The sequence below is a fragment of the Crocodylus siamensis genome, chromosome 3 (assembly GCF_052110815.1).
Source record: "Crocodylus siamensis isolate JL-2025a chromosome 3, ASM5211081v1, whole genome shotgun sequence".
Taxonomy (NCBI): domain Eukaryota; kingdom Metazoa; phylum Chordata; order Crocodylia; family Crocodylidae; genus Crocodylus; species Crocodylus siamensis.
Window position 1 is genome coordinate 25,879,673 of NC_143397.1, and position 25,920 is coordinate 25,905,592.

At 44.9% G+C, this 25,920-nt stretch overlaps 1 protein-coding gene across 3 annotated transcripts in view; it reads left to right on the forward strand.

Moving 5' to 3' along the window:
- OSMR (oncostatin M receptor) overlaps positions 1 to 23,634 on the forward strand; it is a 133,247-nt gene extending 109,613 nt beyond the window's left edge. For all 3 annotated transcript variants that reach the window (XM_090037975.1, XM_090037974.1, XM_090037976.1), the window contains exons 7-19: positions 63 to 192; positions 2,539 to 2,705; positions 3,659 to 3,804; positions 5,930 to 6,092; positions 6,980 to 7,056; positions 7,536 to 7,758; positions 12,280 to 12,477; positions 13,538 to 13,639; positions 17,512 to 17,685; positions 19,187 to 19,351; positions 20,610 to 20,691; positions 20,938 to 21,004; positions 22,630 to 23,634. In XM_090037975.1, the coding sequence (XP_089894101.1) occupies positions 63 to 192; positions 2,539 to 2,705; positions 3,659 to 3,804; positions 5,930 to 6,092; positions 6,980 to 7,056; positions 7,536 to 7,758; positions 12,280 to 12,477; positions 13,538 to 13,639; positions 17,512 to 17,685; positions 19,187 to 19,351; positions 20,610 to 20,691; positions 20,938 to 21,004; positions 22,630 to 23,223 (2,288 nt within the window). In that variant the 3' untranslated portion in view covers positions 23,224 to 23,634. The remainder of the gene's footprint in view (positions 1 to 62; positions 193 to 2,538; positions 2,706 to 3,658; positions 3,805 to 5,929; positions 6,093 to 6,979; positions 7,057 to 7,535; positions 7,759 to 12,279; positions 12,478 to 13,537; positions 13,640 to 17,511; positions 17,686 to 19,186; positions 19,352 to 20,609; positions 20,692 to 20,937; positions 21,005 to 22,629) is intronic.
- Positions 23,635 to 25,920: the final 2,286 nt, after the last annotated feature.

Here is a 25,920-nt window from a genome sequence, read left to right on the forward strand (position 1 = left end):
AAGATTGTCTTGTGAGGGTCATGATACTTGTCTTGTTGATCTTTTCTTTGTTCAATGACAAGGACTACCTGATGAACCTAAAAACATTTTCTGTGAAACCCGAGACATGAAAACAGCAAAGTGCACTTGGAAGTCAGGAAACAATATCTATATCTCTGGGAGATATTTTGCACAATACAAGTTGTTTGACTGGCAAGTATTCTCAGTGAATCACATTAATTCTATGGTCTGTGTTGTACAGCAGCATTTCTCAACCCATGAAAAATATGCAAGGGTTGTGAACAAACTTTAAAAATGGATCAACAAACTTTAAAAATAGATTCTCCTTTAAAGGAGAAAAGCATGGGAAACTGTGGCTTTTCCCTTGTAGGCTGTCAGAGTTCCAGCCTGCAAGGGGTTGTTTGGGGCCCCCATACCCCACCATTACCCTTCTGCCCCACACACTGGAGGGCTGGGGCCTGGGGGTAGTGGGCAGTGGGTTGGGAGTGAGGGGCATTGGGTCAGAACTGGAAATTGATGTTTACATATAGGTCCTGGTACAAAAAATGTTGAGAACCACTGTTGTACAGGATGTCAGACTAATCCTTTCTGGCCTTAAAATCTATGAAAGTGTTTCTGTCTACAAGCTGTAATCAGTGGCATGTCCCTTCCCAGGTCATTAACTAATCTATTTACTAAGAGTTTAATGGAAAAGAACTTTGGGACCCCCTGCTCTTAGCCCTTTGCTGTTCTGAACAATGACAGTCCAATCCAACTTTTTGTGTTCTCTTTCAGACAGTTTCTAATGTACCTTAGGACCCCTGACTACCTCATTTGCTTGTGAAAACCTTTGACAAAAGAATATTTTGAAAGTCTAAGTTAATCATAAATATTTTTTCCTTTTTTCACTATTTAGTGAGTAGAGATGACTGGGTAGATCATTTTTTCCCCTGCCATCTTGTGGCTGGGCAGGGTTGCCAACACAAGACAGAAGTCTTTTTACTGACAATCTGTGTTTTTCTTTTAACTAACAACCAAACTTTTTCTTCCTGATGTATGTTTTACAGAATGTAAATGTGAGCCTTCTGCCAGGCCCTGGGCAGAGCCCAATTCAAATTTAGGGTAACACAACCATAGTAAAAAGGTTTGGTCATCAGTAAGAAATTTTCAGATAATCAGTAAAACACCCCCCCCCCCCAGTTCTTGGGTTGGCAGTCTTGCTTGACTGCAACAATGGTTTTACATCATATTGCCCTCACCCCAGCAGTCCCCTAACTCACCCCCACACCCTGGTTTTCCCAACTGCATCCTGTACCATGCCTTCCCCCTAGCATTGCCCCCCATGAGCCTGCCTCCTGCTTCTGGCATGGATCCAGAGAGGAGGACTACTGTCTGCCTGTGTGAGGTGAGCAATGTTATAGGCAGGGACCAGCAGCACATGACTGGTGGGGGAGGAGGCTACAGGCTACAAAGCCCTGAGAAAATGCTTCCTGACGGATGCCATGTTCCAGCTGACACCAAATGGTGCTGTTCTGCTCTATTCTTCAGTATCCAGCCTTGTTCAAAAGCAGAAATTCAATCAAACTCTGGTTGCTTAGTGTTTTTACGAATGGCTGATTTTTTTTTGTTTGGTTTTATTTTACAGATTTTATAGACAGGAGTTTTTAGGCTTGTTTTGTATGGTCTGTCCATAAATTTATGGATGTCTAGCAACCCTAAGGCTGGGGTATAGCTCCTATCTGAGTGAACCTATACTCGCTTTCTTGCTTCTAATTCTAGATTAGGCATTTCCTGGTCCTCAAATTAGCTTTGCTAAGGTAGAGCACATTGACTTGTGTGCTTGCAGTTACATACATACATTTCTTGGGTAGTTTGGAAAGTACCAGTGTTCTACAACCCAAATATGAACACTTACAGATATGAACAACTTTATATACATGAGAGTGATCCTACTGAATTCAGGTAATTTAGAACGCTACATAATAATTTAGTCTCACTACTGAAATGCTAATGATATGGAAGATGCATGTGGGAAGTTACTGAACTATTTAGAGATTGGCTTTGGAATTGAACTGATTAGACCTGATAACATTTCCTTAGAAGTTTGTGCATTAGCCACTGACAGCAAGAACATTAGGATTTATTGCAATTCTTCACCCACACAATTTCCCTGCAAGGTACCAAGTGAAATGATAGTGTACCCAAGAAATGAGATAGAAATATCAAATCACCAAGACAGCCTTTTACTAGGTGATCATACCTAGAGGCAAGCCACTGCTGTTGAGCTTTTGAAAATAAAGAAAAACACTTTCAAATGTAATACTTTCATGAACACCTTCTCCATACCACACTTTTATAGAAATACTGTGAACAAAAGTAAATTTCTTTGGTATCTGTTGCTAGCAAAAGTTGACATACATACTGTAATTACATTTTTACTTAAATCTGAAGTTTGTTCTAAGTTCTGTTGGACGTTTCTGAATCCCTTATTGCAGATCAACTTCATTTGTGATTCTAAACTAAAGGGGGAAAAAACCCCTCTCTCCTCTTTTTTTAAAGGTTTTCCCAAAAAACCCTCTGCTTTGAAATACAAGCATCTCGTTCCAAAGAGTGGTGTGTTTGTTCCTGGGTTATACACCAGCAGATGACATACAACTTCACTCTGACTGCTGAAAACAAATTAGGAAAGAAAAGTGTAAATTTTAGCTTTGATGTAGCTCACAGAGGTAAGGGATTTTCCAGTCTTTTGGTGATTTTATGTAGCAACTTTGGTTAGGCCCCATATCACTACCAGCTACCTCATCTGTTTCTCTAATGACATGAGTCTATTATCTCAACAGAGTCACAGATTTGAAAATAGAAATCTTTCTGCTTTCTCATTTTCGTACTACCCCTTCAGGTTCAGGTATTCAGCTGTTGTCAGTGGTAAAACTTCTCACAGCTTGGTATTCAGATCGAATTGGTGATTCTCAGGGTGTCAGGACACCTTAGGGTGCTGCAAGATACTTTGAAGGGTGGGTCCCCAAGGTAAGAGAGGATAAGACAGCTGTGAAGAGGCAAGCCAATCAGCACAGGCTTGGGTTCTCCCTGCCTGACTATTCACTTGCCTCCACTGCCTAGTCCCTTTGCAAGATGGTAAACCCTGTAATAAGTTAGTTTCTGAAAAGAGTGCTGCTCAATTCATAGACATTATCAAGGGGGCCTGGAGTCTAAAAATGTTAGAAACCACTGGATTAGATGATCTGACTGGTTTGAAAGCCATGGATCTTTTAAAAGCTAAGCACGGAAGACAGCATATAGCAGATTCAAATCAAGCAGCCAAATTACTTATTAAGGGGTGCATCTGTACATGAAATTAAGATGATGCAAGAAACTCCGAAGTAGTTCATGCTGGAGTCAACTGTTCTGAGGCACCGTGTCTACACATGTGCCTGGGGCAGTAGTAATTTGAGCCAGGGTGGAGCAGGCTGCTGGCTGGCTGGGCTGACTGGGATCAATGTATGCCCCTGGTCACTGTCCATGCATGTATGTCAGCCCGGTAAAGTACTCCACCATAAGATAGTAGTGTCCCCAACAGTACTATCCTACAGCAGATTTAGTTTGCTGCACCCTCATACTGGTGCACGTGTAGACTGGGATACTTCAGAAACTAACACATCCTTTTGGGTTTTTTTGCCAGTTTACCCCTTCCAGCCCTCTGACTTGTGGGAAGAATATGTAAGTGCCTCAGAAGTGAAATTATATTGGACTATGGAACCAAGGGAAAAAGCAATTGATTTAATTTGTCAGATTGAAAATAACCGTCCTGATGGGAAAGTGGAATGGGTAAGAAATTCAGTCTAGACAATTCAGCTGTTGTATTTTTGAAGTTGGAGTATAATCTATTTACATGTGTGTGTGTGGGTGGGGGGAGTAGCTAATGTTTTTTAAAACATTCTTATGACCAAGAAGCATCTGTGGCCTTCCTATGTAGTGTTGCTGATAACTGAGGATTCTCTACAATCAAGTAATTGCTCTAATTGTTATTTGGGCTGCCCTGTGGCTGGCAGTACCTGATTATGCTAGGTACTTTGCATATGTACTGTGTCCTCTGCTGGTCTGATGGTTAAACCTGCTGAAATATAGGCGACTGGTAGGGAGTACATGGGGGTGCACATGCCCCCCCCCCCCGACAGGGCCACTGCCATCAGCAGCTTCTGCAGGTGCACCCCCAGAATCAGGAGGCACCAGTCACTCATGTGAAATACCTAAGCAATTGTTACTTTCTGTTAGCAAGAGGGCGTATAAATAGGCCCAACAGCATTTGATTTTTATCAATAAACAATGACCTTGCCCCACACTTACAGACTGATGGAAAAATATTTCTGGTGGTAATCACTGAAAGAAGAGGTAAGAAAAAAAATATCTGGGACAGGGGTTAGGAAATTCAGGGCGAAGGTGCCATGTGCACACACACTGATGATGACTAAGGCTCCCCAGTACAGGACCCACATGAAGCATGGGCAAAGGCCAAGGCTGTATCCCAGCAGCAGAGAGAGCTCTGGCTCCCAGCCAGCCCCTTGGGGTGGGGAGAGGCAACAGGACCTGGGCTGCTTCTCTGGGTCTGGCTCCAGGCTGGCAGAGGATGAGCAGGACCCAGGGTGGGCACAAAGGGGAAACTCCCCCATTGCAGTGGGGGTTCAGTGGGAGGAGGCAGGGGAAGGACGTCACCTGGTCAGGGACTGCTGTGGTGCCAGCCACACCTGCGGCCATGTTACCCTGGACACACACACACACATACACACACACGCAGAGCTGTGGCTGACAGCACCAGTTTCCTGGCTGCCAACAGCCCTGCACCTCCAACCCCTGCTCCCAATACAGCCTTACTAGTACGGCCTCCAAGCTGCTGCCAAAGGAGCAGTGCATGGGTGGTGCAGCTTGGGCTCTCCCCTCCCCCTTTAAAAATATAAATTAATAAAAATTAAAATAAATGCTTAAAAATAACCATCTATTTTAGCCATTGAAACAAACAAACCCCCCCCCCAAATTCTGCCAAGCCTACATATAAGTTCCAATTTTACTATTAAAAGTCTCTGTTTAAAATCAGATGGCAGAGGCCATTGTTAAAGGATCAGAATGCCTTGAGTACCTGTCCTGGTGATTGCTATGTTTATGCAGAGTAGGATATGACCGCAACCTCTTTGGATTCTAGAAGCAAGAGAAGAATACTGTTTTCTAGCCTTCCCATCCTCCACTGGCCACATGGCTGGGAAGAGGCAGGTTTTGGTAGAATCATACATAGTTTTTTTTCCCCTACAGTTCAGTTGGCTGCTGCCTTGCAAATAGAAGTTGGTTTCCCTATAGCTTGGTATATATAAGGACAACTTAGCTCTAGAATATTAAACAGCCATATACCAAGACCAGGAGTCTTCCCGTTCATCAGGAAATGGAGCTGGAGAGGCCGCCTACCTGCACACCCCTCAGTGATCAGTGATCAGTAGCTGATCCACCAGATAGTCCATCTGGCAGCTCTGGGAGACTTTGGAGGAGGAGGCTAAAAGCAGTATGCACACACACTTTCTGACTTTTTGACAGAGAATATCCCAGTTCCTTGGGGGGGGTGGAAGAATGACTGGGTCCCAGGGGGAAGTTAAACATGCTAATATCTTAGTCTAAGGTCTCATTAAGTGCACCTGATTTGATATACAGAGATCAGAAATAAGGTGGGAATTTGGACAAGTGGCTGCAGTCAACAGCATCCTTGTAGGCTTCCCATTAATCCTTATGCTTGGATCCAGTTAGGATCCATTTCTGCATTATTATATTATCCAAGTCAGATTAAGTCTAGAGAACTAACCGTGTGTTTACAGTCTCCAGAGACGGAACAGAACTAGATTCTTGATTCTCAGCCTTTTTCATGAAAGCCAGCTCAGCTGAAACCATGTCACATACCTCCTTTGTTCTGTAGTACAACAGTTCAGTTGTTCACTCGAACACCTATGCAAACATCATGATCAGTGGATTGCAGCCTTACACCATTCATAAGTTTCGAATTCGGTGCGGTGCAGCGAAGCATTTTTGGAAGTGGAGTGAATGGAGCAAAAATCTAACAATCACAACAAAGGAAGCAGGTGAGTTCTGTCACAGGGAGGCAAGGTCTGAGGCTGAACACTGCTCTTCAGGTTGCTGTTTAAGCAGCCTTCAGAGCAACGTGGAAATACCAGCCAAGCGTTTGTTTTTGTGTGGAGATGGAGAAGTATGAGGGCTGTCATCCCATTTTTAAACATGCACATGCAGGGACACAGAATAGAGCAAGCCACAAAGCTCACACTTTGGGTACAGATTAGCCCAGAACATCCAAGGTTTTTTTCTGATCTTATTCTGAACTAAATCTCTGAGAATTCCCCAACCCTTTATGGGTAGAGCAGGTGTTCTTGTTCCCCATCTCTTATCTGTCTACTGGCTCCTTCCTTCCTGAGAACCTCTCTTCCCATCACCCCTGCCCCAGACCACTGACAACAACATCTTTAAAAGGAATGGCTTTTTTGTTTGGGATCCAGCTTCTGCTCATCTCCCACCACTTTAAATCTCAGGTACTGATTCTTGATGCAGCCTGAACTACCCAAGATGCAACCATGCTGAGATACAAAGTGGATGTTTCCAGACTACTGAACGTAGGAAGAGACAGGGAGCAGTAGCATTTTGTGAGCTCTGGGCTAATCTTTCAGTGGTAGGAATAAGCAGCATGCATGTGCTATAAGGTAAAGAAGGATTTCTGCAGAAGAAAGAGCTGGGATTGTTATAGCAGTCTGCAGGAAGGGATGAAGACAGACAGTAGTATGGTTGTAGGGTATTAAATCCATCCATTCTATTTTGGCCAGGAGGCTCATGAAGGGTGAGGTGTGAGGTCTGGCTGAGTTGCAGGTAGAGTGATCTTTTTAACTAAACACTGGGAAAGATCTGGGGAGTTCTTTGCAGATCTGCAGCATCTTTTCTGTGTGTCTTTGATTGGTTGCAGCTCCCTCAGGAAAACTTGACCTCTGGAGAGACATTACCCGGGTGGTGGGAGGACGGAACGTCACCTTATTCTGGAAGGTAAGACTGGGCACAGAACTGGTGACATAATGTTAAAAGAAAGACTGGTGGCTACAGTTGAGACATTCTTCCTGGCAGGGGACAAGCCTCATTTTTTCTTCTAATTTTCCATGTTAATGAGCTGCTCATGTGACAAAGGGCCCCAGGTATTCTTAGCTCCCATTAACACTACCTTGCTTGTACTGGCAGTGTAGGGGCATGGATTTGAGTTTGGTGGTTTTGCTTTACTACAGAGTTTGATCACAAGTTACTACTATTTTAAAGAAAACTGGAAGCCACTCTTCCTACAAAATGCTACTAGCTATATTGTATTTTTTAATCAAAGAAATAAGGTTTTTTTTTATAACAGATCAAAAAGAAATAATGGCCTCCTGCCAAAGTAAATTTCCCCCTCACATATTTATTCCTGTGAAATACAGCATTTTAAGTATAGTGGTTAGCGTTACTCACTTCTACAGTATGAATCATTTCTGCCCCAGCAATTACCAGGTTTTCAAGCTAATGGAAGAAATATTTCATACGAGATAACCTGGGAAAACTTAGAGGAAGTGACTGAGCCTGAACACATCTCCATTTCTGCACCACATAATAGCACAAGGATTTGCATTGGTTACCATTCCTACAGAATCAGCATCACAGCAAAGAACCATGTTAATTCTTCATCTCCCTCAGAGATCATCATCTCTGGAGCTACTGATAATGGTTTGTATGTTTTCAACTAAATCTTTATTGTAAGCCTTTATCTTGCATAGGTGTTATTTATTTTATATGCACTAACATTTATTATTTTACAAAAGTAACCTAGCTTTGTAATTAAAATATACATTCTGCCATTTGAAAAATATTATCTGTCATCTCTAGATACCCATTGGTATGTAAGGGAATTGCACTATTTGAATTCAGTAGCAGCATGCGTATTATCTGGTTGGCAGATAGAGTCTTGTAATCTGCGTAGAAATCCCTCACCACTGGACATGGTCTCCCACAAAGTAGACCATTTCTGCCACTGGGAAAGGGCTTCCGACTACATCCAGAATTCGTTACATATACTTGTCATGCCCCATTTAATAGGGACCCCCACAAATAAGTGATGCAACATTCCATGAAGGTCTCCTAATATAGGGGTGGGCAATTATTTTGGCCGGAGGGCCACTTAATGAGTTTTGGTGAATGGTTGAGGGCCACAACGGTAGCTCTGTCCCTTGACAGATGCCCTGCCCCTGGTCACTATCTTGGGGGCCGGAAGTCCCACCCCTTACTCCCTAACCTTTGACATTGGAAGTCCCTACCCTTGCCCCCAAAAGTACTCCTTAAAGCTCAGTTTTCCTGATGTGAAACATGACCCTGGTATGGCAAAGGGAGCACTTTAAGTATCGGAAAGCTTAGCTTTAGGGTGTAAGATCAATTAAGGACCCTCTGTGCAGATATAAAATATCCACTCTGCGTAGTCTTGTGTATTCAAAGATGATAGCCATTTGCTATAATCTTGGCTTGCCATCTTGGAACTGGAAAAAGAAAACCATACACTAAATATCAAACATCTACTATAACTATAACATTTTAATTTTATTTAAAAATATTTTTTGTCCCGATTTTTGTGCATTTGTGTAGTTATATAGAGGTGATTTCATAATAGCTCAAAAATAACGCCTTACTCTTGTATATTGTGTGTGTGTGGTGTGTGTGGGGTGTGGTTGGGGGTGAGTGTGTGTGTATGGTGGTGTGTGGGAGCGTTGTGAGGGGGTGTGGCCATTTGTAGTGGGGTATAGGTATGTGTACACATGAGAGGGTTGTGGGGGCAAGGTTTGGGGTTTGAGGGAAGGTGGAGGGCTGTGGGGATGCCCCAACATACCTCCCCACATGGCGCATAGCCACCAGTGGCAATGGGCCCATGAGATTCTCATGGACTGTGCAGGTGTAGCTGGGAGTTGCACGTGGTGGCAAGGAGCAGAGACAGACCAGCCCAGCTCTATTGCATGAAGTTCTCGTGCAGCACCTGGCACCTGTAGGCCACCAGGGGGAAGCCCCACACAATAGAGCTGGTGGCCTACCCCCGCTCCCTGTCACCACATGCAGCTCATGAGACTCTGCCAGGAAGCAGGGAGTGAGGCTCCTTGCCTCTTTCAGTGGAATCCCATGAGCTGCATATGGCAGCAGGGAGTGGGGAAGGCAGCTGGCTCCATCACGTGGGGCTTCCTCTGGTGGCCTGCGAGTCCCAGAAGCTGCATGTGAACCCCACGCGATTGAGATGGGCTGGCCTGGCTCTGCTCCTTGCCACCAAGTGCAGCTCCTGGAACTGGGTGGAGCCACATGCCACCTGGTAGATGCATGTGCATGGGGCACATGTAGTTGGCAGCAGCTGTCATGGTGGAGGTCATGTGTGTGGGGGGTCACCACACCCCCGCATCTTCCCCACACTCCATCACACCCCAGAAACCCCAGCCACACCCACACTCTGCCCACCGAGCTCTGCACTCCTGCTGCTCAGCTGGGTGTGGGTCTGGGCTCCATCCTCCCACTGTGGTTTCCTCTAAGCAGAGCATGTGCACGGCCACGCACAATAAAAAAAATGTTGCCATGCAGCAACTGCACTGTGGCGATAAGTGCACGGCACACTTATGGCTGGGCTGAGCGGGGGCCACTCTGCTCCTTACCGCACCGGCACACCCGCAGGGAGGGAGAGCGCAGCTCCAGCCGGAGCAGCCCCAGGTGAGGAGGGGGCAGGGCTGGGGACTGGGAAAGAGCCGGACACAGTGCAGGATCTGCTGCCTCCAGGGAATTGCTCTGCTCCCCAGCCCCTTCAGGCAAGCTTCGCCCCAAGCCCCTCTGGCTTCCCCCTCAGGCAAAGGGGATTTGGCTGTTCTTCCCATTAACAAACAGGTGAGAAGTACTGTGCAGGCCAAGAAGCTCTCAGAGGGCATGGGCTTGCAGGACAGGGCTGAGGCTCAGGATTTAAAGGAGGGGTTGAGTTTTAAGATTAAGAAGATGAAACTCATCATCAGGGGAAGAACTGGAGCCACTGAGCAGAAAAGTTTTGGTTCAGGGCAAGGGGAAGGTTCTTAGCTTTGGTGCAGAAATTGGAGGGAGGGAGGAAGGACTGGTGGGTTGAGATGCTCACCAGCCATGTTCCCTCTAAGGTGCAGCGATCAAGGTTTCTTCTAAGAGGCAGGACGGAAGCAGCACGCTCACAGATCGCTACACCTTAGAGGGAACATTGCTTCCCATCCAGCTGCAGCTTCCCTACCTGTTGTCCAGAGCGAGTACTGCAGCAGGGACGTAAGGAGGAGCTGCTGGAGGCCAGGGAAGCTAAGCAGATCCCCTGGCAGTTGCAGCAGTGGCCTGGCCCAGAAGCTGTGTGCGCTGGCTGGGGCCATCCCATGCAGGAGGGTGGGAGTGAAGTGCACTGGCTGCTCAGGTGAAGTTAATTGATGGGTGCCTGCAGGCCAGGTGAAAATCACCTGGTGGGCTGAATGCAGTCCTCAGGCCGTATTTTGCCTGCACCTGTCCTAATAGGTAAAATTTATGTAGACTTAATGAGCTAAAGCAGTTGCTCTCAACCTTTTTTGAATGTGAGACATCCGTCATTGGGCTTGAAGCACCCCTCCGTAATGTTTTTTAATTGAGCAGTATCCAGTGTCCCTGAGCTGAACACATGGGTCTCCCCTGTTCCCCTCTTCTCCATGGTCTCCCCAAGATCTCCCAGCTGTAAGCCCTCTCCCCCACCAAACAAGCCACGTGGGTCCAGTGCAGGTTGGGGCTTAGCTCTGGCTTCAGCCCTGAGCCGAGGGCTGAAGCTGGAGCTGAGCCATTGCCTGCTCTGGGCCAGTACTTGAATCCAAGGCAAGGCTTCCCACCCCATGCTGAGCGGCGGGAGGGGGAGAGGAAGTAAATAGGGTAAGCAAGTGTATGTTCAAGTCTCCCCAGTCAAATGAGCATGCTCAGACCAGACCTGTCACACACTGACAGCACTGAGTTCAACACTGAGTGCAGCAGCCACAGCATTGTCACAAGAGAGCCTTGTTCAAATGAAAAAATTAAAACGCGTAAGGCTTGTCCCCTGCCAGGAAGAATGTCCCAGCTGCTACCCCTAATTTGATGGCCCAGCAGGAAGAGGTGGTGCGGCCTCTATTACCATCCTTTTTATATAATCACATAATGGCTAGAGCACTCTTCAAGAGCCTAAGGGCCTTCAAACCCACAGCTCACACCTCCCATGAGGGTGCCATGGGGAGGGGCGCTCTATTCTACCTCTGAACCTGCAACAACATGAAGCAAAATATACAAGAAACCAGAGAGAGAGCATAAATCTGTAGCCTAATGGTAGTGGCATACCCCTCTGTGAGGGGGCAGACCTGGGTTTCAGACCTTGTTCTGAGGTACCCGCTAGGAAACATACAGGGCTCCGGCTCTCTCCTCTGCTTCTAGAGGAGGGCAGGAGCCACGTGGCTCTACTCCTGCTCGCTCATGTGTTTTCTGCCTAGCCTGATGATCCACCCATCAGGTGGCTAGGAGCTCAGCGTTTCAATTCCCTCAGTCTGAAGAAAGGCTAGAATCCAGGCCTCCTGCTTCTTGGGCACGAAGGTAGTGGCAGCACATCCCATTTTAGAAGAAAATGAACCAGCTGCCTGTGCCCAATAGGACAATGTGTGCACTTCCTTCCGGGGGTGGGGTTTGACTGGCAATTCCCAGTGTCATGTCAGCACTTAAGTCTACAAGAAAAGTGCAATTTCAGACACCCCCATTTTTCAGCATTTTCTATTGGCTGGCTTTGGCACCCCCTACTGAGTGTTGCCGATTTCAAATCCCGCTCTTCTTTCCCTGCACTGGACGGGGAATGGGACATTAGGGAATATAGGGAACTCCATTGTGGGAGGTGAGCTGCTAGAAGTTAGGTGTGACAAGGCTCACTAGGTCTAAAGTCCATTTGTAGATCTAGACCCTAGTGGTTAGATATGTTTTCAGGGTTCTTTCTATTGGCTGTGATAATTTCTTAATGAGATAAGATTATTGAAAAGACATTCAAGAATCCACTAGGAAAATATCTACTATTTTACTTGCGTCCAGTCATCAAGGGCAACAGAGGCTTAGCCAAATAAGTTGTGAAGATATTAGCAATATACATATATCAGCCATATGGCCAGAGGTATATTTTGCACTTTGGGCCTCTTATTAGATAGCATTACCTTAGTATTTTGTGAAGTACTATAAATCATTTGTTCCTAGATGCCGAAGAAAAGATCAGTGCTACAGACAAGGAAGAAAGGGTTGAGGGCACAGACCATGGAATTTGGATTCACTGGCAGCCCAAGGACACATTTGATGGCTACATTGTTGATTGGTGCAACTTTCCAAACTCCCAGCCCTGCAATCTTCAGTGGAAGAGATCTGGTTTCAACACCTCCAGGGTTCTTATCAACGCAGGTGAAAGAAAACAGTTCCTCATTACAGTGTTTATGCTGCAGCTTGTTATTGCTGGGTAGCAGGAAATATATCCCAGGGAAACAATTATTGCAGTAAGCATAGCATTAAGTATGGATCACTGTTTCACAGAAGCTTAGGGCTGGGAGGGACCTCATGAGATCATTGCGTCCAGCCCCTCTGCTTTAGGCAGGAAAGACTGCTGTTCTTTCATGACTAAATATAGTATCATTTGTGTTGTTTACTTGCTGATTCAGACACTCCTGTGATGTTGACAGCATTGCCTGCATTAACATTACCCAGGATACTGAGAAACTAACTAAGATTTAGGGAAAACCCTGCCAAGGAGCCTGGTGCCATTCTGAATTCTGCTGGGTGAAATGGCTAAGGGAGCTCACCGTCCATATTCAGAGCACGTATAGAGGAGGAACAAAGGAACCAATCTGTAGTACCTCCAATGCGAAACACAAATTTGGCTTTGCAAATAAAAGCTGCTGCTCAGTGTACGGCATGGCCCCTCTGCCACCAAAAATTTGTCCACCTCAGCACTTAGCTACGAGAATGCTTCAAGCTGGAGAAGCTTATGCTCCAAAGGTGCAAGTTCACTCCTTACTGCCAGGCAGATTTAACTTCACACAACTAAAAAGATTTGCATACGAAATCATCTTTTGGGTACTTCATAGCTGCTAACTGGTGCTGCTGAGGGAGGGATAGTCCCATGAAGCAGGCAAAGCTGTATTGCTTTTGGTTTGGCAGAACTATGTAGCATGTTTGAGGGAGCTGCAGCTGGGCATGACAGGTTTACCTTGTAGACCTGATGGTCACAGGAATATCAGAATACTTGAGAACTGTTTGTTAAAAAGCCAGCTGACATTGCTTGTGTGGAACAGGACTTGAGTTTGAATTCATGTGTTTTCTTATAGCCCCCTTGTGTTGACTTCAGTAATATACAGTGAGTGATTTTGCTGAATTATATCTCTTTGTATAAAGCAAATGCGATCCTATTTTCTACTCAAAACTACTGAGATTGTAACCTTTTCAAAACAGCTTTCTTACTTTCTAGTTGCTTTTGTGCCCGGGGTGAGATACCACTTCAGAGTGTTTGGATCTGTAGCTAATAAAGCTTCTTTATTGGAGAAGAAGATTGGATACAGCAAAGAATTGCGTAAGCTGAACATGTTTTATCTGTGTACATATTTCCCAAATGGGTCTTATGAAAAGAGGGGAATTTTTCAGTTGCCCTGCAATTTCTCTGCATTTTTTCAGTTGCTATAAGAAATATTTTACATATCCTATACATGTGGACAGATGTAACACTTACAATGTTTTAAATAAATTTTAAACCCCATGAGTCTGGGCCAGGTACAGACATTACACTTTTACTGGTATAAGTGACTGGAAACCGGTTTATGCCCATAACAGGACAGAAGTTCAGCGCACAGACTTATTTAAACAAGGCAGAACCCAGTCTAAGACTTGCCCCCCTTCTTTGCCCCTCCAAAGGGTGAATCTGTGTTCTGTTCGCTACCAGTCTTAATGGTGCTGCTTATAGAAAGCCACATAACTTTCTATTTTTTGATCTGGTATCCCATGATCACCTCTTGGCCAAACTTCCCAGTTGTGGCCTTGGCTCCACCACGATCCGCTGGCTGGGAAATTGGCTTCGTGGTCGGACCCAGAGGGTTGTGACTGATGGCAGTCACTCATCATGGTGCCCTGTAACCAGTGGGGTCCCTCAAGGCTCTGTCCTGGGACCCATACTGCTCAACATCTTCATTAATGATGTGGACATTGGAGTCAGGAGTGGACTGGCCAAGTTCGCCGATGACACCAAACTTTGGGGCAAAGCATCCACGCCAGAAGACAGGCAGGTGATCCAGGCTGACCTGGACAAGCTCAGCAAATGGGCAGACGAGAACCTGATGGTGTTTAACACCGATAAATGCAAGGTTCTCCACCTTGGGAGGAAAAACCTGCAGCATCCTTATAGGCTCGGCAGTGCTACGCTGGTTAGCACTACAGAAGAAAAAGACTTGGGGGTCATCATTGACCACAAGATGAACATGAGCCTCCAATGCGATGCTGCGGCTAGTAAAGCGACCAAAATGCTGGCGTGCATCCATAGATGCTTCTCGAGCAAATCCCGGGACATCATTCTCCCCTTGTACTCGGCCTTGGTGAGGCCACAGCTGGAGTACTGCGTCCAGTTTTGGGCTCCACAATTCAAAAAGGATGTGGAGAAGCTTGAGAGAGTCCAGAGGAGAGCCACGCGCATGATCAGAGGTCAGGAAAACAGATCTTACGATGACAGGCTGAGAGCCATGGGGCTCTTTAGCCTGGAAAAGCGTAGGCTCAGGGGTGATCTGATGGCCACCTATAAGTTTATCGGGGTGACCACCAGGATCTGGGGGAACGTTTGTTCACCAGAGCGCCCCAAGGGATGACGAGGTCGAACGGTCACAAACTCCTGCAAGACCGTTTCAGGCTGGACATAAGGAAGAATTTCTTTACTGTCCGAGCCCCCAAGGTCTGGAACAGTCTGCCAGCAGAGGTGGTTCAAGCACCTACACTGAACACCTTCAAGAGTAAATTGGATGCTTATCTTGCTGGGATCCTATGACCCCAGCTGACTTCCTGACCTTTGGGCAGGGGGCTGGACTCGATGATCTCCTGAGGTCCCTTCCAGCCCTAATGTCTATGAAATCTATGAAACTTGGTGCAATTCTACCTTGGGCTTTCTGAATGTCTGTACCTAGCCTAGATGCACAGGCAACTTTGGATGAGCTTGAATTTCCTGGAATGTTTCAAAAGCATACTGGGAAAATCAAGTACTATTTTAAGTCAGTCCTCAATGAACCAGTTCAGTGCTATGTGCTGGCACAGCATTACATGCCTACAATCTGCTCAGTCCTCCAGGCATCCCAAGCTGCACCACTCCTTACCTTTCCCAAACTCATGCAGGGCAATGAGGCTGGGATACAATTAGGACCTCTACTGCCCAAAGATCTGTTGCCTGCAGAGGCCATAGTCTGTAGGGCTAGGGAACCAGAAAGCTTCTGGGTGCCTATATGCAAGTAGGGAGGCTGCTCCAACATGCTGGCAATTACCATACTCCAGCGGCCTCCTAAATCCCATGAAGCGTCCCGATGCTTCAGAATGGCAATGGAGGCATTCAACGAGCTTTAGATAAAGTATGCCTGCCACCAATTTTCAGTGTGAGGACACTGATATGAGACACTCCAGGTGCCTTAATTAGAGGCAAATCCCTCCCCACCCCCAGGCATGTGTATAAATGCCCCTCCGTGTCAGGTTCACTTCTGACCCTTGCCAGGGGGCCCAGGCTTATTTGGGATGGTAGGAGATAGGTTCCAGGGGGGCTTTGTGACCCCCAGCTTGTGGTAGGGGAGTGGTTGTGCCTGTAACAGTAAACACCTTTCAGTCAGGGGGTGTTGGTAGGGAAACAGAGTCAGAGCACAGCGGGTACTTAATAGAGCAGATGCCTGTGAACTCTATGCTCAATGCAAAGTGAATTATTAGCCCATTCACTCTTAATTATTTCTCACCCTCTGTGTTGCACTCTTGCAGCTGCAGCCAGGCCTATCTGGCAGGTGCCACCCTGCAGACACATCTGTTTGCAGTTTTTGGCAATGTAAGGTGCTTGTGGAGCTTTTTAGGAAAGTCCTTTTAAAATCACAGCATGAGGCCAAGACTGTGGGAAATCCCAAAGCAACCAGACCCCAAAAGGCAGCAGCAGCAGCCCCCAACTTCCCTGCCCCACACACACGTACCTGGTCACTCCCTGTTTGGGTACCACCACATAGTTCAGTAGTAGGCAAACAAGTACAGGCGTGGGGAGGAAAACAAAGCAATGGGTTATGGGTTGGGTGGAGAGCAGCTGGGGCAGCCCAGAAGCAAGGGGCAAGAAACACCTGGTGACCCCTCCAAGCCTCCCTCCCCAGTTGAGCCTGGGATCCCACAGCCCACGATCAAGGTTACCTCTAGGACAGGGTTTGGAAAAGTTGGGGAGTTCTTGGCAGGGGACCCAGAGCACTCAGCCCCCTGGGAACTGCAAGGAGGGGGCCACACAGCACCCCCAACACCTGGCAACCTCTCTGCTCCAGCCCCCTGCTCCAATCCAGGTCTTCCTCCGCCTCTAGGGGAATCCCAGGAAAACTGCAGGCACTGACCCCTGGAAGGGATGATGTTCTGGGTACTCTACCACTCCTGGTGGTGCTTTGGCATCAATGCAATCCCTGGTTTTACTTCCAACAATTAGCAGTGGGCATGTAAACATTTCCATCCAGGGACAATTGTGAATTGGCTCCCAACCAGTGGTATTCTTGGAATGGTTCAAGTATTATATCTGTTCACACCCTGTGTCATTTCTGCCTGCCTCCACTGAAAAAAAAACAAATCTTAGCCTTTCAGCTAAGATCAAATGCGACTGGGGGCATCTGAACCCCTGGGCCTTTGGACCTGCGGCTTGCATGCAGGATGCATGTCTGGACATGGGGAGTATCTAAACTGAGAGGCAGGATAGGGGCCTGGTTGAAGTTATATGGTCCCTGGATATTTATAGACATGGTTATTTGATTTGGCCATTGGAAATTAAAAAAGGGAAAAAAAAAAGAGGAAAAAAAGAGAGAAAATTTTACACTGTGTTCCTGTAATGAAGCACTGCACATAGCCTGGTGAGAAATATGTGCTAACCATTGGGTTAGTACATCTGAGGAAAACAAGACTTAGTCAGATGGATTAAGTTATAATTCTACTGAGCAATAACTGTGAATAAGTAGTAGCTTTTATGTATGATGTGGGTGATTCAGCTGATGTTTTGTGAAGCCAAGAGGCTCTGGGAAGGAGATGACTTAGTTCTTATTTTACTTGAAAATTACTGAGGTTCAGTTTATAAACACAAATGCAAATTTAACAACCCACAACATGTAAGAATTCGGGGACTGCAAGTGAGAGGACAAATATTTTAGGAAGTTAGGGAAAAAAAAGAATCTGTGCATTTAACAATTTGCTTTCTTCCAGCTCCTAGTGACCCTGATGTGAAAATAATTGGCCTGATTCCCTACTCAGTGAGTCTAGCCTGGGATTCATATTGCACAGATGAGACACAGCCTGGTTTTATAAAAGGTTACAATATTTATGTGAAAAGTCTGCAAGGATGCAATTTCAAGGGGTCTACAAAATACATGGCTCCAGGTAATACGCTTGGGAAGTTCTCACATGTAGGCAAATAAATTAATGTGACAATAAACAGGGCAATTTTGATTTCTGCAATGGCTGGACAGAATGTTTTTAAATTGACAGAAGTAGGCCTCAGCCATTAAAGGCAGGCAGTTATTTAGGGCCCCACATTATATTTGCAGGCATCTTCCACTGCCTTCTAAGCATGCTATACTTGCAGGAATAATTACAGGATTGCATACTATTGAACTGGTTCAATTTCTCTCACAAGCTGGTTCAATTTCTCAGCTGGCCACCTGTCTTCTTGGAAGAGCCGCAGAAAGTGTGGTCAGTTTTACAGTGAGGTAGGGTCTGTTATATGCTGATATTTCAAAAGCTTTGGGGTCCCAGCTCTGAAAAGTCTCATTTGCCCAAATGCTGTGCTCTGTCTACACAGCAGCCGAGCTTAGCTGGGAGTGGTATAACCAGCATTCATGGCACAGAGCTATTCGAGGCTATCTTTTCTTTGATTTTCTTGTGTAACCTTGAATTCTCCTCCAGACAATGAGTTATTTTGATGCATCAAAATTTTCTGATGTTCCCACCAAACAAAAGAAACTTTCCCTATCTCTTTTCTAAAACAAGCCACATCCTTGGCCCGTTATCCTCTGCTGACTGGGGAGGCAGCAGGTTGAAGAGCTGTAAGTCTGTCCAAGCCAAGGCTATAGGAAGCCTGTCCACCAAACTCCTTTCAAAACAAAATTAACAACCGAACGCTGGGCACATCCATAATTCTGAACATTTGCAAATATTCCTACCCATAAACGGTATAAAAGCAAGGGTCAACTAGTTTTCTGTTGTCAGGCAGCCATCTAGGAATCTCAGGTAAAACTCGAGTAACTGGGTGAGAACGAGGGATGTAGCTGAGGAAAACTTTAAAACAGCAGTGGCCAGCTTATGTATTTGGCACATTTCAGATCAGGGAGAGCACAAGCAGCACAAAGGGGCTTAGGGCAGAGCAGGAGAGTGGGCGGGAAGCAGAAAGCAGAGCAGAAAATCAGACAGAGAAATGGGATCAGAGGGGTGCTTGGGGAGGATATGGGGTTAATTTTTGGCAAGCCTGCCAGTGGTTTGCCCCCCACTGCTTTACAAGAAGACAGGACTGATTAGCTCAATTTTCTTGTGAGATACAGCTGTGGTTGGGACCCACTAAAAGGATGGAATAGGGCCCCCTTGCATTGCAGGCATTTCTTGGCCCCAGCCATCTTGAAGGTGCTCACTTGTATTTTCAACCAGAAGGCAAGCAATAGAGAGGCAGAAACAGAACAAGAAAAGAAATTCTGAAGAGTCTTTAGCAAAGGTAACTGAATTGTGCAACAGGAAAATGACCTGCAGATTGATGAAATCAGAGACCTCTGATGGGAAGCTGGTGGGTGGTCCTTACCTGGTAGACTTAGTGCTCTGTGATGCCCCATCAGGGAATACAGCTTTAAAAGCACCCAGAATGGGAGTAATGGTTTGTCATGTCTGGTTTTAGATGGGTTGGTCTGGTGCAAATACACAATCAAAAATCCAGAAGAGAAGAGGTTCACTGTGGAACACTTGGTGCCCAACACAGCCTACCAGCTGGCCGTTAAAGCTTTCACAGGCGGAGGAGAGACCCCCATCACTCAGACTATGAACACACATGCGTTGGATGACCGTGAGTTTTAAAAATGCAAATGTGTACTGTGGTTGGGAGTTACCTGTCAGAGCTAGCTGGTATTCTGGAAGGAAAACATGCCCTCTCATTACTTAGAACGAGTGTGTATCTGAGAGAGCTGGTATTGTTTAAAAAACATGCAGTAATCAGCACAGTAACTACTTTTCAGTACTTTTAACTCACATAGCTCCTTTCATCTTAGAAACTAAAAGGATTGCATAATGTCACGGAAGCCTCATAAACCTCCTGTGAAATAGTGAGTAAATGTATACCTGCTTTGCAAGTCCCAAGGACAGGCAATAGGCAGTTGTCTCAGGTGCTAACAGGAGTGGGGGGGGTGTGGAAAGCAAGATCTTGTTGTAGTCTTCTCGCTGTGATCATGGAGGCAGCAGCAACCAGAAGCTGCTATTACCCCCAAAAGCAGCAGGTGCCACAAGCGCACTCTTACACTACTGCAAAGGCATGGACTCAAAAGGCAGGTCTCAGACCCCGGAAATCCTGATTACCCAGCCTCTTCTCCAAATATCAGACCACTGTGAAAAGGAATGACATTTATTTCTAGCCAGCTTTCCAACCTAGAGAAAAATGTATAAAGGTTCATTAGCTAATGAGTGTTTATGACATGAGGAAGTACTAAGTTGTGTGCAAAGAAGGAATTTTGAATTTCTAACAGGAATTCTTATAGAAAATTGGTTTGGAAAGCTGGTCATTCATACATTGTGTGCTAGGGGTACCAGAAGGATGATAGCCACGTAATCATGCTGCCTCACTGGCTAGATCTGACATGCAAAAGAACTTGCTTGTAATTCTGGCTGCTTGGAGAAACCACTTAGGGGGCTTGTTGGCCTTGGGACTTAATGCCTCCTGGCTGGAATTCTCCAGTTCTGACAAGCTTTACCCTTGGAAAATGTGGTAATTTTGGTTAGCTCACAAAAATGTTACATACTTCCACCTTGATGACTACAACCTTCCAGTCAGCTAGTGATTTGTACTCGGTGTGGGAGCTCCTGACCATGATTACAAAGGTGGTAAAAATGTATAGGACAATTATTAAACTGTCTCCAAAGACAAGTCTTTTGTCCCAACACTGTTAATTTAAGAATGTACTTTCATAACATGAATTTCCTTGTTGGCTGCAACACCACAAGAATTCACACACAGCTGCATCATGCCAACTGCGCCTTGTCTCTACTTATGTTGATGCCAAGGACGGAAAAAGCTGAAAATTAATTTTGAAAATATTATTGTTCTTTCATAGGAAATATGAGATATCTTCCACTTGTGCTGGGGATCATTCCTTTTGTGCTGATAACTGCCATTTGCTTCTGGAAACAAAAATGGTAAATTCATTACATTTTTTTCAGTAAATGGAGAATTGACTATTTTAATCTGAACGAGGGTTGCAGCTTGTCACAAAGACCTCTTCATTTCTCCCTCTTCTTATGTCTCTTAGTAAGTGGATGCCTTAAGTGTTTGGCTTGTAGTTATTAGATGGAGCTAAATTACTGATTTCACAGATCAAAAGAGGATAAATTTTGACAGGAAAAAAAATCAACATTTTAATTTGTCTCACTGTATTTTGCTAGGTTGAAGGATTATTGCTCTCAAATTCCCAGTCCTGACACAAAAGTGCTCTCCTTTGATGGATTTAAGGTAAGGTCACTACACAAACTGGGTAACTGAATTGTCTATTCTCTGATTAGGATCCAGTAAAAGAAAGAAAAAAAAGAATTAGCATAATTTTGTTAGTGCGTTTATTACTAGTTTAAAAAAATAAAATGATGTTCCTTTTACAAAAGGCTTATCTCACTAACGTCAATTTTGGTAGACTACTCTCCATTTTCCTTCACAAAGACTCTATAGCGAGTGATCAGGTTATACTGAGGATTCTTAAACAGGGTGCCATGGCACCCTAGGGTGTGATGAGATCCTTTTCAAAGGTGTGGTGCAATATTAGTACTCTTAGGGTGTGTACACATGTACTAAACTGACTTAATTAAACTGACTTAACTAAGCCATGTCAGACCATACACACATACAGCTCCTTGACATAGTGGGAGCAATACTGTAAGCTAAATTGACTTAGTGAATATGGCTCAAGATAATACACCTTGGCAGCGGTATATGCTCTGTACGGTTAAGTTGGGTCTGTATACCTTAACTGTATGCTCTGACAGTTAAATCCGCTTAGAAAAAGTTAAGCTGTTTTAACTGTCAGAAAGTTAGTAAATGTGTACATACCATATGGTATCCAAACACTTATAATGACTCACAAGTTAAACCCAAAGATTTCAGACAGAAGTCCATATTCTCAAAACCGTGCTAACCTGTTGTGGTCTCTGAGTTATTTGCAACAGAAGAATTACTCTATTATGTTTCCATAGTCAAAAATTGAGTGAAAAGCTACACACTGCCATTTTCTGAGTAATGCCTTAAGTCTAAAAAAAGTGGTTTACACTTTGAAGTCTGTTCTTGCAAAAAGAGGTGCTAAAGAATTACTGCTGAATACAGTTTCTACACAAAAAGTCTTGACATACTTACAAAAACCTGTTGAAGTAGACAAGTCCTTCCAGTGTTATAATTTAAAATCCTAACTTTCAAAGTTAGATCATAATAGACTTGCCCTTGGAATCATGCACTAGATATTGACTAGATGAGTCCTTTAAAACTATGGGTACAGACAGACACATTATATAGTTGAGAGACGGGGAGCTTATTGCATATTAGTTTTTCCACAGAAACTGTTTGGTGCCTCTGTGAGGGGTGAATTGCCGCAATTTATCTTCCATTTACTGCACTATAGGAGCAAACACAGTCAGTTCCAGCCTCCATCCTTTAATTCAGGATAATTTGTTTGGCTGCCCATAGTCTACATTTGATTGCTCCTTCTCACCTCATATCTGATGCACATTAAATTTTTTGGAGAACAGTTCTATTTAAGTACATCATAAACGAAGTACCTCATCACATTTAAAATAGATTTGGTAGAGAAAGACCCTACTTTGCCTAACATGTCAACCTTGACGCTGATGTTCAGTGTAGTTTTTAGAAGAGGAAGGCTGTCAAAACATGTTTAAATATTCTATTGCAGTCTGCTTTTTGTTACAGAAATTACAAAGATAAAACCTATGCAAGTCTTTAATGGGGCCTGCTTTTTCATTACTTAGCATATTTATATGTTAAGCTTAGACAGTATTGGACAGATGTTTTTCTTTAAAATTAATTTCCACTAAAGACACCAATTAACTAGAATCATGTCTGTTCTGGTTATTCTGTAGGTGGCTTCTGAAACAGAATTGAAAGTAAGTGACTGCATTCCTGATGCTGTAACATTGGAGAGCAAGTCAGAAGCCAAGAAATTAAATCTGTGGAGCCAAAGGACTACGCAGGAAGAAAGGAAGACTGCTGTTACTGATTCTTCTTGGCTTTCCCTTGTTCCAAATGAAGACAGAGATTTTACATGCTCATCCTCTGATTCAGAAGCTGGCTTTTGGCATTTAAAAAACCCTGTCTACTTGTCCAGTGCTGCACATGATTGCTTGCCTTATCAGAACCTGCACATGTTACATACAAGTGAGCCACAACCTCTTCCGTTATTATACCAGCCACAGCATGACGTTGAGATCATGAATAAAGACACTGTCGTGCCACAAAGAGAAGCTATGAGTGGAGACACCAGCTTGATATATATTTCGCAAATGGAAGTGCCTTGCTCTGGGACTAGATTAAATGACTTGTATTGTTCCACTGAGCCTGGTGAATGTTTAGGTTACAACCGGAGTTCAGACCTGGTTACATCTATATCTGATGGAGACCTTGAGCAGTATAGCCCTATCTCCACCGGCACAACGGGGACATTGTTTCTAGACTAGCATTAAACCTTGATAAATATATGTATAGTGCAATGATCTGTATGGTGCAGTTCAATCAGGAGTAATGGGCATATAGCATAAATTAGAGAATAAAAGTTTATCACTTGTATTATATAGGGGATCAAATCATGGTCGTCACTTCTGGCCTTAGAGAGGCACTATAGTTTAAATGAGCTTGTAAAGTCCAAAAACTAATATAGAGAACTTAAACCACTTTCATAATTAGCTAGGAACACACTACATACATCATATTCCCTATGTACTTGGTACAATTCTTGGAAGTGTAAATAGAAAGCATGTATCAGGAACCTGAGCATAGACCACTCAACTTTTAATTTCCTATGTTTTGTTGTTTGAATCTATGCTTTTTGTTTATATTTCTAGAAAATAAAACATTTTGTAGAAAGTCAACTGAATCCTCATTCAGCTAATGAAATATTTAAGAATTTGTTGCGGTATGTTTGAATAATTGTGTCACAGTTCAAGGTTGAAAACAACTCTTTAGAAGACAGAATTCGTGTCTTCAACCTCCTTGCGTATTGCAATCCCACAGTTGTTCTACTCAGGCCTGGATCTTAGACTATAGTATCCTGTGAGCCAAGCAGGATTGCTTTGGAAACTGTACAGCTTTGCCTGTGCAATTCTGTCTTTTGGTAGCTTGTGAGCAGTGACTGAAACAGCCTTTTCAGAATAAAATGGAATGCAATCTCAGTGGCAAGAAGCTAAGCACAGCAAAATGCAGGGGGAGATCTAGGATTTTGTATACTGGGGTGCAGAAGCAGCAGCCAATGCTGCGGGGATGGCTGCACCCTCTACTCTCACCTCCACTTCCCCCCCAGGGCAGGCAGACAGCACTGTGGGAGCAGCAGCTGGGGGGGCTTTTTTTAAGTCCTTCAATCAGGTAACAATCTTCCTTCCCTTCCCATCAATGCTCAGTAGCACCTCTCCTGTCCTAATCTCACCCCCCTGCCCAGGGGTGGGGGAAACTCCAAGGCTGCTCCTGCTCCACTCCAGCCTGGCTGCGGGTGGAGCCAGCCTCAGCCAGAGACAGCATTGGATGTGGTGCACAGATTCCTTTCACCTGTGCCTCTCCCAGGCTGACAGGGGACACCAGGGAAGCTAGGCAGGAGGGGAACCAGCTTGTCACTCCTGCTGTCCCCAGCTGTGCCTGGCTGCCTGCAGAGCTGGGTTGCAGATCTTGGCTCTGGAGTGGCTCTGGAGCTTCCTCCACCCCTGAGGGAGCTGGAGGGCATGGAGGGAAGGGAGAGAGGAATTCTTATCTGATTCAGGGTCTTAAAGTCCTTGGCTGCTGCTCCTTTGGCATTGTTGGCTGCAAGGCAGAGGCTGCATCTATGCAACTGCACACCCTCTGGCTTTACCCCTGGAAAAACAACAGAACAATCTACAGTAGTGATCTCCAACCTTTTTAAGTAGGAGATCACCTTCGACATTTAAAAGCAATCCAAGATCTACCGTGCACCACCCTCCCCCAGCAGGTAAATCTGTGGGGAGGGAAGGTGGGGACAGATTGAGGCAGAGGGAGAAAAAATTATTTGGGGGTGTGCCTCCCCAGCAGATAAGTCCCACCTGGCCAGGGCACCACGCAATTTACCCCAGCTCCTGCCTCTGTTCCTCACCACAGGGGCCTTGATCTAGTTCCTAACCCCTGCCCTCCCCCATGGACTGACTTGCTGGCCTGGGGCATGTGCATGAATGTACACGGGCACTCAGCCCCCATCCCAGCCTTGGATCAACTCCAAGATCCACCGGTGGATCAAGATCCACTGGTTGGTGACTACTGATCTACAGGCACCTAAAGCTCAGAGAGGCAGAGCCTGTTCCTACTGCTGTCATTTTTTTGTTCAGTTTCCTACCTCTGTGAGAGGGGTGCCCCTTTAAAAGTCCCAGGGAAGTCCATTGTTTATCCTGTTTGAGGTCCATTCTGGGGTCAGGTGTCATGGACTAACTTTAGAGCAACTGATTTTCTCAATTGTCTGATATTTTTGGGATGGGTGTTGTCAGACTGTCATCCTCTCCATTTGGCATTAACATAGCTATTTTCTGCCATTAAACTTCTTGTATGTAAGCAGCAAACACCACAACAAGCAAATAGATGTAAAGTTTCAGGAATATCTCATGTTCTTCACAAACAAGGTGAAATTAAGAATGGTCAAGCTGAGTAACGGCAAAATTGTCCTGACAGTAAGGGCGATACAGGTGTGGAAAAATGTCCTTAGAAAAGCAATGAAAATTGTTTCATTCATCATGACTGGACAAGGCCTTAGAAAATGTTTTGTGGTAAGCAATCATGCATTTTAATGAACCTGAACCAAGCGAGTTGTGAGGCCTTGCTACATCCAATTTGTATAGAATATTAAGAAGCTAAAGTTTAATTTGGCCTACCATTTAAAACATTGTAGTTTTAAAGCAAGGTACGTTTGCAATGAAGCAGAAAAGTTAGGGGTGCATTAGGAAGGTTTTACGCACAAGTAGAATTTTGAGGAAAGAGGAACCTTGATACCAAACGTAGGCCTTTCTCCAGTTCATGTGGAGGGCCTGTGTTCTTTGGAGGCTACATAAGCATACACACTGATTGATTTCAGATCTAGATTAGTAATATTGTAGTTATTTCAGCACTCTGTTGTGAATCATGAGCATCACGACTGAAAAAATTGCCGCTGCTGAACACCAACAAGA